This window comes from Phyllobates terribilis, unplaced genomic scaffold (assembly GCF_046119375.1).
Source record: "Phyllobates terribilis strain yellow unplaced genomic scaffold, ASM4611937v1 Scaffold_2__4_contigs__length_985480577, whole genome shotgun sequence".
Taxonomy (NCBI): Eukaryota; Metazoa; Chordata; class Amphibia; order Anura; family Dendrobatidae; genus Phyllobates; species Phyllobates terribilis.
In genome coordinates, this window is record NW_027362762.1 from 163,844,237 (window position 1) to 163,857,423 (window position 13,187).

General features: G+C 42.9%; 1 protein-coding gene across 7 annotated transcripts in view; it reads left to right on the top strand.

The window, feature by feature from the left end:
• Positions 1-13,187, top strand: part of SCN8A (sodium voltage-gated channel alpha subunit 8) — a 243,686-nt gene that overhangs the window by 54,323 nt on the left and 176,176 nt on the right. For all 7 annotated transcript variants that reach the window (XM_073663217.1, XM_073663214.1, XM_073663213.1 and 4 more), the window contains exon 2: positions 4,791-5,120. In XM_073663217.1, the coding sequence (XP_073519318.1) occupies positions 4,845-5,120 (276 nt within the window). In that variant the 5' untranslated portion in view covers positions 4,791-4,844. The remainder of the gene's footprint in view (positions 1-4,790; positions 5,121-13,187) is intronic.

A 13,187-nucleotide genomic window follows, 5' to 3' on the forward strand; every position in this document is an offset into this window, starting at 1 on the left:
ACATTGCATTGTATTCATCGCTACCAACAATCCTGAATTCATTAGGATTGTCCCGAATTTTCAGAAACCGTTCTGGGCATGTCCCAGTCAGAAAAGAGACTTGCCCAAAAATGGTAGTTACTGTTTTGGCATTCAGATGTCCATATTTACCAACCAAGCTATTGGTAAGTATGTGCACCCCATATTGAAAGTATAATCTAGCCTGCCATTGAACTTAGATACATGGGGAACAAATGTGAAACCTACTATTTAAATTGTGTAGTTTTGTAAGAGGGTGACGGGGACGGTCATGCGCCTCCTTCCCTTTTGTGAATGTATTGTTCTACTCTGTGTTTATATATGAATATGTAAATGTCTATTATTTAATGTTAGTTACAGGAACAGTATATGTTAGGAGTGGATGGTATCTTAGATTAGCAATTGGGTACAGTGCAGTGGTGGGCACAATAGTCTAGGATAGAAATAGTTCATGTAGTTAGTAATAGCTCCAGTGCAGAAGGAGCCGGGGTAGTAACGGAGTGGTTTGCCCCGCAACCAACGGAGACTGTTGATGATTGGTCCAGTTGAAAAAGGGGGAGCAGTTTGGGCCAGAGAGAGCAATGGTTATTCCTTTCAGGATACAGTTCAGTCAGAGCAGTTGTTGCTGTTGGTAACGTTAAGGTATGTGCTGGAGGAAGACTGAGGATAACGACGGTCGATGATAGCAAGAGTTAGGCAGCTTGGGGAACGTTGAAGCGGTAAACTCAGGAAAATTCCCGAAACGTCCGAGGCCTGTAGAAGGACTGATGGAGCCAGTCTTCACAACTCCCAAAGAGGGGAGAGCGGATGGGGACATACCTGAGGAGAGTAGGACCGTGTTCTGGAAAGCTGGGGTACTGGAGAAACTAACCCTGAAGATATGACAGGAAGGGACAGAAGAGAGGATGACAAATGTAATTGTGATGTGCAAAGTAACGGGATCTGTGACCAGAACTGAGCAACGAAAGGAGTTTAGTAAAGTTGTTTTTTATAAAAAAGAAACTGAGCATGAAAGTGATTATTTGCCTACAACAACTGAACTCCTGAAGAAAATGGAGATTTCCCGGGAAACTGTAAGTGTTTCACACTACATGCACGGCCACACAAAAGAGGGAGGACACCAATTGTCTGTAAGGTGTCAAAGCGAGCAGGGGCCACAACTCGCCCACAACTACCTCGCTGGGGCACCTTACATTTTTATGAAAGTAATTTCCAATTGCCACCTGGAAACTTTCAGCCAGGGCTGTGGAGGTGGAGTCGTGAAGTCGGTGTCCATTTTGGTGTCTGAATTGGAGTCGGTATAAAATGGACCGACTCCAACTCCTAAAATATATAATAAATTGGGTACAGTAGTTCAGTGCAGTTTGTGGGAAATATTTTTTTCATAAGAATTTGGGAAAGTTATGAAATGTCCTATAAATGTCTGTCCTATTCCTGATCTAAGGGTCTAGACTTTTAGCTGAGATGAATCTGTGCTGCAGTAAATTTATCACTTAAACATGAGCCGTGTATAAGGGAGTCGGAGTCATGGAAATTGAGGAGTCTGAGTCTGAGGCTTGGCTTACCGACCCCACAGCCCTGCTTTCAGCAAGGCTAGCTGACAGACCTTTTCACTCTTAAATAAGCACTCCTCCTCCTCCCAGCAAAATGTTTATCCTCTTAATATATTTTAATCATCATATTATATAGCACTGTGTACTTACAATTGCTCATTTCGCCTTTCTACCCAGCTAATTCTTCCCTTTTCCATTAGGTCTATGACATCACGTGATAAAAAACTGACTAGCTGAATTCTTTTAAGCTCTATGTAGAAACAGGAGGTCAGTTTTCACTGTATGAGTCATGAGTCACTGCAAAAGTCCCCAGGCAGTTGGGAGGAGGGAGCAGCTGGGTCAAGAGTTAAAGCGGGGAATGATAAATGCAGGGACAAGAGACTTCCTTTTTCTACATAGGGCAGAGAAAAGAGAAGAATTAGCTGCAATTGTTTTCTCATGCTGAATCGGGATGAGAAAATAATCACAGATCTGCACTGCCCCATAGTGTAACATTGGGCCGGGTGCTATGCTATAAAACATCAGATAGCATTCGGCCTTGTTATATGCTCGTGTGAGCGAGCCCTCAAATTTATTCTTGATATTCATTTTAGATATTGGGAGATCTTACTTTTACAAACAAAAATGGTATATTACTTTTCTTATTGCATCTGTGAATTGATTCACTGCATTTCCTCCTCTTTGGGTCTTCGTATTACTACATAATGCATTCTATCACATTATGATAATAAATGGCAGCTCCTACAATGCATTTTCTTTTGTGATGAAGGTGTGAGTTTACTTTAAGTGTGTGTGTTGCAAAGGTACAACTAAAAGGATGGCATTATATTTAATTGTCTTCCTAATCTAATAACTGCAACCACGCCTGATACTGGAGCTTACTGTGGTGATTCGGATCAGTCTGTATAAATTTCCTTCACCATCGTCCTCACTTTTCTGAGAACAGACTTCAGATTCGTAACCACAACTATTTAGCTTTCCTTTCTCAATGCAACTGAGTGGAATCAAAAGTGGAAGATGTATTAATGCTGGTGCATTGTAGAGGCAGGAAGATCCTCCAAGGGGAGGAGCATGTTGCAGAGTCATCAGCCCGCTACACATCCTGTTGATGGATCTAGGCATAGGGTACAAACATATTTGTGCTTTCTTACACTTTACTACAAACTAGTGATTACCTACTGGCCAAAGGATTAGTTGTTTGAATTATAATTGTCCAATATTTCTCTCTCTTTTACAACTTTTGCAGTTTATATTCTGGCTCTGAGCCATTCCCAAAAAGTAGTAGGCTTAGCAGGAGGAGTGTGATGATAGGCTTAGGATGGGTGTGGTGATAGGCTAAGCAGGATCAGTGTGTTGGTAGGTTTAGCAAGCTGGTAAGCTTAGCAGGAGGAACATGGTGGAAGACTTAGCAGGTGGGGTATGTTGGTAGGTTTAGCTGAAGGTGAGTGGTGATAGGCTTAGCAGTAGGGACATGGTGGTAGGTGTAGCAGGAGGGGCTTGGTGGTAGATTTAGCAGGAAGGTCATGGTGGTATGTTTAGTAGGAGGGGCGTGGTGGTAGGCTAGCAGGAGGTGTGTAGTGGTAGGTGTACCAGAAGGTGTGGTGGTAGGCGTAGCAGGAGGTGTGTGGTGGTAGGCGTGGCAGGAGGTGTGGTAGGCGTAGCAGGATGTGTGGTGGTAGGCGTAGCAGGAGGTGTGTGGTGGTAGGCGTAGCAGGAGGTGTGTGGTGGTAGGCGTAGCAGGAGGTGTGTGGTGGTAGGCGTAGCAGGAGGTGTGTGGTGGTAGGCGTAGCAGGAGGTGTGTGGTGGTAGGCGTAGCAGGAGGTGTGTGGTGGTAGGTGTAGCAGGAGGTGTGGTAGGTGTAGCAGGAGGTGTGGTAGGCGTAGCAGGAGGGGCATGGTGGTAGGCGTAGCAGGAGGTGTGTGGTGGTAGGTGTAGCAGGAGATTGGTGGTAGGCGTGGCTGGAGGGTTGTAGTCTTAGGCGTAGCAGGAAAGGCGTGGTGGTAGATTTAGCGGTTTAGCAGGAGAGGCTTGGTGGTAGATTTACCAGTAAGAGCGTGGTCGTAGGCGAAGGAGAAGAGCATGGTGGTAGGTTTAGCAGGAGGGGTGTGGTGGTAGATTTAACTGTAAGAGCGTGGTCATAGGCGAATGAGAAGAGCATGGTGATAGTTGTAGCAGAATGGATGTGGTGGCAGGTTTAGCAGTAGGGGCTTGGTGGTAGACATAGCAGGAGGGCGTGGTGGTAGGTTTAGCAGAAGGTGTGGTGGTAGGCGTAGAAGGAGGGGCTGGTGGTAGATTTGACTGTAAAAGCGTGGTCGTAGGCGAATGAGAAGAGCATGGTGGTAGGTGTAGCAGAATGGATGTGGTGGCAGGTATAGCAGTAGGGGCTTGGTGGTAGACATAGCAGGAGGGCGTGGTGGTAGGTTTAGCAGGAAGGACGTGGTGGTAGGTTTAGCAGGAACGGCGCAGTGGTAGGTTTAGCAGGAGGTAGGTTTAGCAGAATCTGACAGATTAATTATATTTTATACTAGAAAGTAGCATATACTATAACAGAAATCTATTACAACTGAAGGCTGGGGTAGATCTCTAATTCGGGGCACGTACAGCCGCAAGATGCACGACATTCACTTAGTGGTGTGCTCCTCTTAATGATTTTGACCATTTTTACCCCATCTAATTTTTGATCAAGATTGACATGTGAAATTCTAGATTTGAATTATTCCACCCATAGAGTATGTATCTCATTTTTCCTTATTTGGTCATTGTTTTATACAGCATGTGCAATATAAGGGACTTTCACTTTAGCCTTAGGTTTTGTAAGAAGTTTAACATGAGGTTCTTCCATATGAGCCAAAGCACAGGGCCATATTAAATTGTATTTAATAAATATTCCAGAAATCTGCAATTACCTTAAAGTGGTGCCAATAAAAATGCATTGAGAGAAGCCGGATACGTCTGGGTGGCATGAGACCGCGGGTATGCAAATTGCATACCTCTGGTCACGTGACCGCCTGCTCACATCTTAAATGGCGGGGCATCCTGACAGCGTGTGCAATGCTCTCTGTCATGATTCAGAAGTCTGTAGTTATATAAATTGACTGCAGACTTTTGTGGCAAGCCTGGATAACCATTTTAAATGTATATTTATTTTGACTACTTATTGCTTTCTGAATATTGTGTTTTTTGTTTACATTTTATGTTTTTTTTTCTTTTTCTTTGCAGATTTTAACTGTCTTGGGTGCTATATAAATAAAGAAGTTGCTGCAGGATGAAAAGATGGCAGCTCCGCTTAATGCACCACCTGGCCCCGATAGCTTCAAAAAATTTACCCGTGAATCATTGGCTGCCATTGAAAAACGTGTAGCCGAAGAGAAGAAGAAAAAGCCACCAAAGCCGGACAGTAGCCACAGAGACGATGACGAAGACAATAAACCAACTCCAAACACTGACCTGGAAGCAGGCAAAAGTGTGCCGTTTATCTATGGCGATGTTCCTGGGAAACTTATTGCTGTGCCAATCGAAGACTTAGACCCTTTTTATTTAAACAAGAAAGTGAGTCCAAGAGAAATAATTCAATGGAATTACAGGTTTTTGTGGTGGAGATGCTTTCAACTAAAGTGTCAGTGAGATTGGTGATAGGCCCTGCTGGTTTTTGTTTTTCAGGAGTTGTTTCATTGCAACCATGCTGGATTTATGGATATGAATTATTGTCTTCAACATAAAGTATTAGTCTGCCTAAACAGGGTTATGTTCAAGATCTCACCACTGGTGGGGCTTTGATTTATTGGTTTCGATATATTTGTGACTTGTAAATTATATCTGTAGATGATGAGTTTTCCAAATCTTGTTTGCGTTTGGATGACACTTTTAAGTAATGCTGGATTCTTAGGCCGTCCATACACATTAGATGTCTGGTGGCCTGTCGATGCTTCAGTTTCTTGTTTGGTTGACAGCCATCTCAGCCGACTCTCCCATACACACGAGCACTCGCTCAGCCGAGCTCCTGTGTTCTCTGTGAGAAAGCCGCTGGCTGATACATCAGGCCGGCCGCTTATCTCCGGGAGAGCAATGCGATCAGCTGTCTGAAATCGGGTATATGCGATCGACATCTCTACCGGCATCACTTACGCCCCATACACATTAGACTGTCGTCCAAACCAGTCGATATCGCACACAAGAGCCACGCACACAGTCTAATGTGTGCGTGGCCCTTACTGGGCAAATTTTAGGTATCGACACTGGTTTTTACCAATATGTGAAATGCATGCAACTCTGATACTAGTGACAAAAAATAGAAAATGTGAGATCCCAGATAAATATGGTTGGATAGTGCCTGTTCTTTAAATGTATATACCATAGCTTTGTATATGCTGAGTGCTTAGTAGCTGCAGATACTCAATAGGATGTGAATCAACCAATCCCGCTGCTGAAACGTTTTGGTCCTGAGTTTCTGGCCAGTAAAATGAATTAAGGTCTTGTGTTATTGTCTTAAAATAATATCTGGAAGATGTGGGTCACCAAGTCCTTCAATGTGTAGCTGTGTTGGCCACATTCATGTATTACAAACGTACTATTTCAGTTGATACTGCTATTGGTACTAACATTGTATTTATACCTTGGCTGTAGGACGCCCTCTATATTATATAAGAGTTAAAATAATAGACATATCTTGATTACAGTTTAGAAACCTATACTTTAGGATTCCTTTAGGCTTGTAACAAATAGCATTTTAAGTGTTTTTCATTGCATTTTTTACAAGCTGTTTTTTTTTCTGGCGTTTCCAAGTCATATAGAGAGGCCTAGGGGAAAGTGACAAAATAAATCCATCCCCATCATACGCGGCATTTAAAAGGGAACCTGTCAACAGTTTTGTCCTATATCAACTAAAATTATAACCTTATGCAGTGCTTGTGCTGTATTCCATAAATGCTTATAGAGCCCCCTGACTCCCCCTGTAAACTCCCCAAAAACCTTTTTAAGTTGTCCCGCGCTGTATGGTAATGCTGTTGGTCCGTTCCGATGGCCGAGGCTTTGGGCCTCTCCATCCCTCCCCCCGGCTGCTACCCTCCTTCTTTAATTGACTTGGATGACGCCTCGCTTCATCCGCACTGCTGGGCGTAATCTTGCGCCCGCACACAGAAATCGCAGCTCACACCTGCGCACTATGCTTTGCCCTACTGCAGGCAGAGCCGTAAACATAAGTGCTTATGCGTCCGCAGTAGGGCAAAGTATAATGTGCCTGTATGATTAGTCTCCAGTACGGCGAGGTCCCCTGTGGCTATTAAAGTATGTTTTTCTCTGAAACGCTGAAGTATCTCAAAAGTCAAACGTACCGAGCTGAGATCATTCAGCCAGTGCCTGATACATGCTGCCCGTGGATCGTGCACCCTGTATTAGCTGTCAGGCTTCCTTTAACCCCTTATCGACATACAGTGGCTTGCGAAAGTATTCACCCCCTAGCTTTACCTATGTTTGCCTATGTTGTTACATTGCAACATGTGTTTAAATATTTTTTGTAATCCGATTTGTGTGTCATGCATCAGTACTAGTGATGATCGAGCATGCTCACTGCTTGAGATTTACGAGCATGCTCGGGCGAGCACCTATTATATTTAGCGTGCTAGGTCGTTAAGTTTTCGTCGCTCCATGAACATGATTTGCGACTATTTGACAGCTTTAATACATGTGAGGAATGCTGGGAAAACAGGCATTCCTCACATGTATTAAAACTGTCAAACAGTCTCAAATCATGTTCACGGAGCGACGAAAACTTAACGCCCGAGCACGCTAAAGATAATAGGTGCTCGCCCAATAATGCTCGTAATTCTTGAGCAACGAGCATGCTCGCTCATCACTAATCAGCACTAAATAGTCTAAGTTGGTGAAGTGAAGTGAGAAAAATATAGGCATAAATTACATTTATGGGATCAAATAACTAAAAATTGGCATATGCATGTGTGTTCACCCCTTTTGCTATGAAGCCCCAAAGCATTTTGGGTGCAAGCAGTTACCTTCATAAGTCACATGTTAGTGAAAGGAAGTCAACCTGTGTGCAGTCGAAATGTCACATGGTCTGTCAGTGTATATATACACACACCTTGCCAAGAGAGGGGACCCATCAAAACTCTCACCTCGGGCAAGGAGGGCATTAATCAGAGAGGCAACACAGAGACCAAAAGGTAACCCTGAAGGAGCTGCGGAGTTCCCAAGCAGAGACTGGAGTATCTGTCCATATGACCACAATTAGCTGTACATAGAGTTGGCCTTTTTGGAAGAGTGGGCAGAAAAAAGCCATTACTTACACAAAAATTGTAAGGCTCATTTTGATTTTGCCAAAAGACATGTGGGAGACTCCCCAAATGTATGGAGGAAGGTGCTGTGGTCAGGAAACCAAAATTGAACTTTATAGCCAACAAGGTAATCGCTATGTTTGGGGCCAAACCAACACAGCTCACCTCCCCAAGAACACCATCCCCACAGTGAAATGTGGTGGCAGCATCATGCTGTGGGGATGTTTTTTGGCAGCAGGGACAGGGAAGATGGTCAGAGTCGAAGGGAAGATGGATGGTGCGAAATACATGGATATTCTTGAGCAAAACCTGTTTCAGTCTGTCAGTGATTTGAGACTGGGACGAAGGTTCACCTTCTAACAAGACAGTGACCCAAAGCATACTACTAAAGCAACACTCGAGTGTTTTAAGGGGAAACGTGTAAATGTTCTGGAGTGGCCTAGTCAAAGCCCAGACCTTAATCCAATTGAGAACTGTGGTCAGACTTGAAGATTACTATTCACCAGAGGAAACCATCTAACGTGAAGGAGTTGGAGCAGTTTTGCCTTGAGGAATGTGCAAAAATCCCAGTAGCAAGATGTGGAAAGCTCATAGAGACTTATCCAAAGCAACTTGCATCTGTAATTGTAATTACTGCAAAAGAAGGCTCTACAAAGTACTGACTTTAGGGGGGAGAATAATTATGCACCCTGAAGTTTTCAGTTATTTTGTCCTATTTGTTGATTGCTTCACAAAAATATGAAAACCAAATGGTCACAGTTGTAGGCATATTCTTTACATGAACTGATGCAACCCCCTCCCCCCCCCCAAAAAAAAATATGTGAAATTCCAAGTTGTGTGGTAGAGGAACACGGAAAATGCCAAGGAGGGTGAATACTTTCGCAAGCCACCGTATGACTAAGGCCACAGACCCACTATCAGTATTTGGTCAGTATTCGGTCAGTATTTTTTCTCAGGAGTGGGAGCCAAAACCAGGATTGGGTGATCAATGCAGAATTGGTCCACTTGTTTCTATTATACCTTTTCTCTAATTATTCCTCACCTGGTTTTGGCTCCCACTCCTGAGAAAAAATACTGACCGAATACTGTCTGATAGTGGGGCCGTGGCCTTACCGGTACGCTCCCTGACTTTGATGTGGTCACCTGGTGGCTGATTTAATCAGCCATCATGTGTCTCTAACAGCCATGGGTAGAGCGAAGTACCGCCTGCTGCTGTTAAGTATTTAACACGCGCTGGCAGTGGGGGCATCATTCCACGCTCCCATCGGTGTGCCTGTGACGTGATCGCGGGGCGCTGATGGGTTGTTATGACAGATGGGGGTCTATTGAAGACCTGATCCTAGTGTGAAAGCCAGCGTTTGGCCGGAGTCCCACTAGCGTATGGCATTGGATGTGATAAGCTAATGACACTCGGCTCCTGCTCTGCTGCGTGCGAGAGCCGAGTGTCAGTGCTCCCTGCTCCGAAACACTTGCACAGAGAGAATCACAGCACAGCTGTGGAGGGGATGGATAAATTAATTTCTCCATCTCCTCTGTTGTCGGCGTCAGCGGGAATCACACTGCATTTGGGCGTTATACGAGTGCAGTGAGATGTTTCGCACGGACCCATAGACTTACATGGGTGCGTGTGATCCGAATTCAGCATGCAATCGCAGCATTCTGGGGTTTTCTTTTCAGTCCGATTGTGATTTGATCGGAGCTGGAAAAAACTTGCATATGAGCACAGAATCATTGATTAACACTAGACTTAATGCAATCCGATTTTTTATCAGGTTGCGTTCGTCCAATTTAATCGCAAGTGAGAGCAAGCCCTTTAGCTGGCATTCATAGGAGATCATAATTTCCTCAATACATAACAGTGCATTAGAATTAGCACTGCTATGTATAGCACAAGCAACCAGATGATTGCAGATTCAAGTCCCTTAGGGCAGTGTTCCCCAACTCCAGTCCTCAAGGCCCACCAATACTAAGGAAATTCTGAAAACATGACCTGTTGGTGGGCATTGAGGACTGGAGTTGTGGAACACTGCCTTAGGGGAACTATTGAATACAGTAAAAAGTAAAAAAAATTTTTTTAAAAACTATGAAAAAATAAAAGTTCAAATCACCCTCCTTTTGCCCCATTAAAAATAAAATAATAAAAAAAATAAAAAAATACACATATTTTGCATCGCTGCATTCATAAAAATCCGATCTACAAGGAAACAAAAATAATCCGATTGGTAAACGGCGTAATAAGAAAAGGAATCAAAACGCCAGAATTATGTTTTTTTATCCCTCGCAACATAGCAATAAGATGCGATCAAAACATCCTAACTACTCCAAAATGGTATCATTAAAAATGTCTGCTAAGGGCGCAAAAACTAAGCCCTCACCCAGCTCCATATCACGAAAAATGAAAACGTTGCAGGTTTTGGAAAATGGCGACACAAAAAAGTTTTTTTTTTTATGAATTTCCGTGATAAATAAAACCCCAAAAAGCAATTGTGAAATTGCACTTGTTTTTTAATTTCAAAACACTTGGATTTTTTTTCCTGCTTTCCAGAGCATCAGTTGATGAAATGAATGGTGTCATTCAAAAGTACAACTTGTCCCCCAAAAAACAAGCCCCCCGTATGTCTATATTGACAGAAAAATAAAAAAGTTAGGAAAGAAGGGGAGGAAAAAACAAAAGCGAAAAAATGGAAAATGGCTATGGCGTGAAGACCTGCATTTCTACTTGCATTTTTCATAAAGATTCTATTCTGACAAAAATTGACACAAAAATTGACTCAATATTTGTGCATCACTTACCAGCAATTTTTGTGTTTTTTTTTTTGTACTCCTGTTTACTTTTTTTAAGGTTTTCTTTTCCTTCAGAGAAGCCTACAGGAAAACACATAAAAAGGCCACACTTTTTTTATGTGTCTTACATATAGGATCCTAAGGATGTAGTGCGCTTCATATCTGGACGTAGCAATTTCTGGGTAAAAAAAAACCCCTGAAAAAAAAAATCTGAAAAATTGCTGCAAAAAATAAAGGCCAAGTTGGTGTTGGAAACTTATAGGCCCTGCAATGCCCCCTTGGGAATTTAAATTTGCAGATAGCCCCCTCAGAGAGAAGGAGGCCCTGCTAGCCTAAGTTTCCACAATGAGTATTTGGTGCGTTTTTTCCGTTGCAGATTTTCTAGTGCAAAAAACGCAGCGTATTGCAGTTCCAGCAAAGTGTATGGAATTTCTATAAATCTCATGCCCACTCCGTCTTTTATTTACGCTGCGTAAACTGACCTGCGGTGCGTGTTTGAAATCTTAAACGTCAATTTCCTTTTATTTGTGTCTTATTTGCAGATTTTCCCCGTAGACTTGAATGAGATGAGGAAAATCCACAGATAAAAAAAAAAAAAAAAAAGCACATTTTTAATACATTTTTACAATGGAAATGAAGCAATGTAATCTGCACATGACTTTATCAAAATGTTTTATCAAATCAAAGTATCAGGAAGTTTCCAAAGCAAAGTTTATTTAAAACATGACATAACAAAAAGAGACAAAAACCGCAGTCGAAGAAACACAATAAAAAGGCATGTAAAAATTAATGCGCTGAAATACGCAATGATAAAGCTTTGTGCCCACTATGCGTTTTTTAAGTGTTTCCGCAGCAGCAATTCCGCTGCAGAAACGCTTAAAAAACGCTCGCTAGAAGGTCTGCCATGTTCCCCAATGATAATCCACATGTGCTGTGCACATGCTGCGGAAATTTCCGTTGTGGATTATCATTGCGGAAAAATCCGCAGCACTACCAATTATTTTGCGGAAGCGCGGCGTTTTCGCCGCCAATGACTTGCATTGGAACGCATGGAATCCGCATCACTGCATCTGTACATACGGATTCCATGCGTTTCAATGTGCGGATGGTACCCGGGTTTGTAGACTCTCCTCCAGACCCGGGCACCATAGTACCTGTAAAAAAAAGAATAAAATAAAAAATAAATATTATGCTTACCTTCTGATGGCCCCCGGTGTCCTTGTCTCAGCTTGCTGGCAGGTCGCGGTGGACTCCAGGACCTGCGGTGACGTCATTTAGTCATGTGATGGGTCACGTGACCGCTGACGTTGGCAGGTCCTTTAGTCTACCGCGAGCTGCTGGCAAGCCAGGACACATCGGATAAAGACACCGGGGGCCATCAGAAGGTAAGTATAATATTTATTTTTTATTTTATACCATTCTTTTACGGTCACACTATATAAATCTATGCCGGTTGCATGGATTTATGTAGTGTGACCAAGTTGTCAAGCACTTTCCAAGTGATGCTAAAATCGCTTGGAAAGCGCTTGTCAACCCGCATGCGGAAATGCAAGTGAAGAACGCTTCACATCCGCATGTCCCTGGCAGGAAAACGCATGTACAATCCGCGTGTACAATCCGCATGTACAATCCGCGTGTACAATACGCATGCGTTTTTTCTGCCAGGGAGATGCAGAAACGCTCAGGAAAAAATCCAGAGCATTTCTGCATCGTGGGCACATAGCCTAATGGGGGGCAGAAATGCTGCAGAAAATCTGTAACATCAAAAACTCACCAAATACTCATTGTGTGAGAATAAAGGGCTATTGACTATTAGGTTTGCTTCCTCCAATACATAGCACTAGAGTCCATGTCCTCTCTCTCTGAAGAGGCTATATGAAGAGAAAAAAACAAAACAAAGCTGGGCATTTTTTGCAAAAGTATGTATCAACATGTGAAACTCCCCAAAGAGCCTTTATGAAAAGATTTGGACCTACAACTAGTCTTATCTTAAAATTTTTTTTCAAAATACTGATCAAAATGCTACTTTGTGAAAAGTGCCATAAGATGTGCGGGACATATCCACCTTAGGGATTATTAAAGGGGTTGTCCACTACTAGGTCAAATGTTTCTTGATCTAAATGTTTGGCGCCGATCAAATAAAAAAGCCTATACTCACCTCCCATGCTGGCGCTGTTCCAGTGGTGTCGGCACTCGTGGTCCCGGAGCTCTCGTTCAGTTGTTATGACCAGGGCTGTGGAGTCTGAGTCGTGAAGTCTGAGTCGGTGCCCATTCTGTTGGAGTCTGTATAAAATGGACCGACTCCAATTCCTAAAATATATAATAAATTGGGTACAGTAGTTCAATGCAGTTTGTGGGGAATATTTTTTCATAAGGATTTGGGAAAGTTATGAAATGTCCTATGAATGTCTGTCCTATTCCTGATCTAAGGATCTAGACTTTTAGCTGAGATGAATCTGTGCTGCAGTAAATTTATCACTTAAACATGAGCCATGTATAAGGGAGTCGTGGAGTCGGAGTTGGAGTCGGTTTCATGGAAATTGAG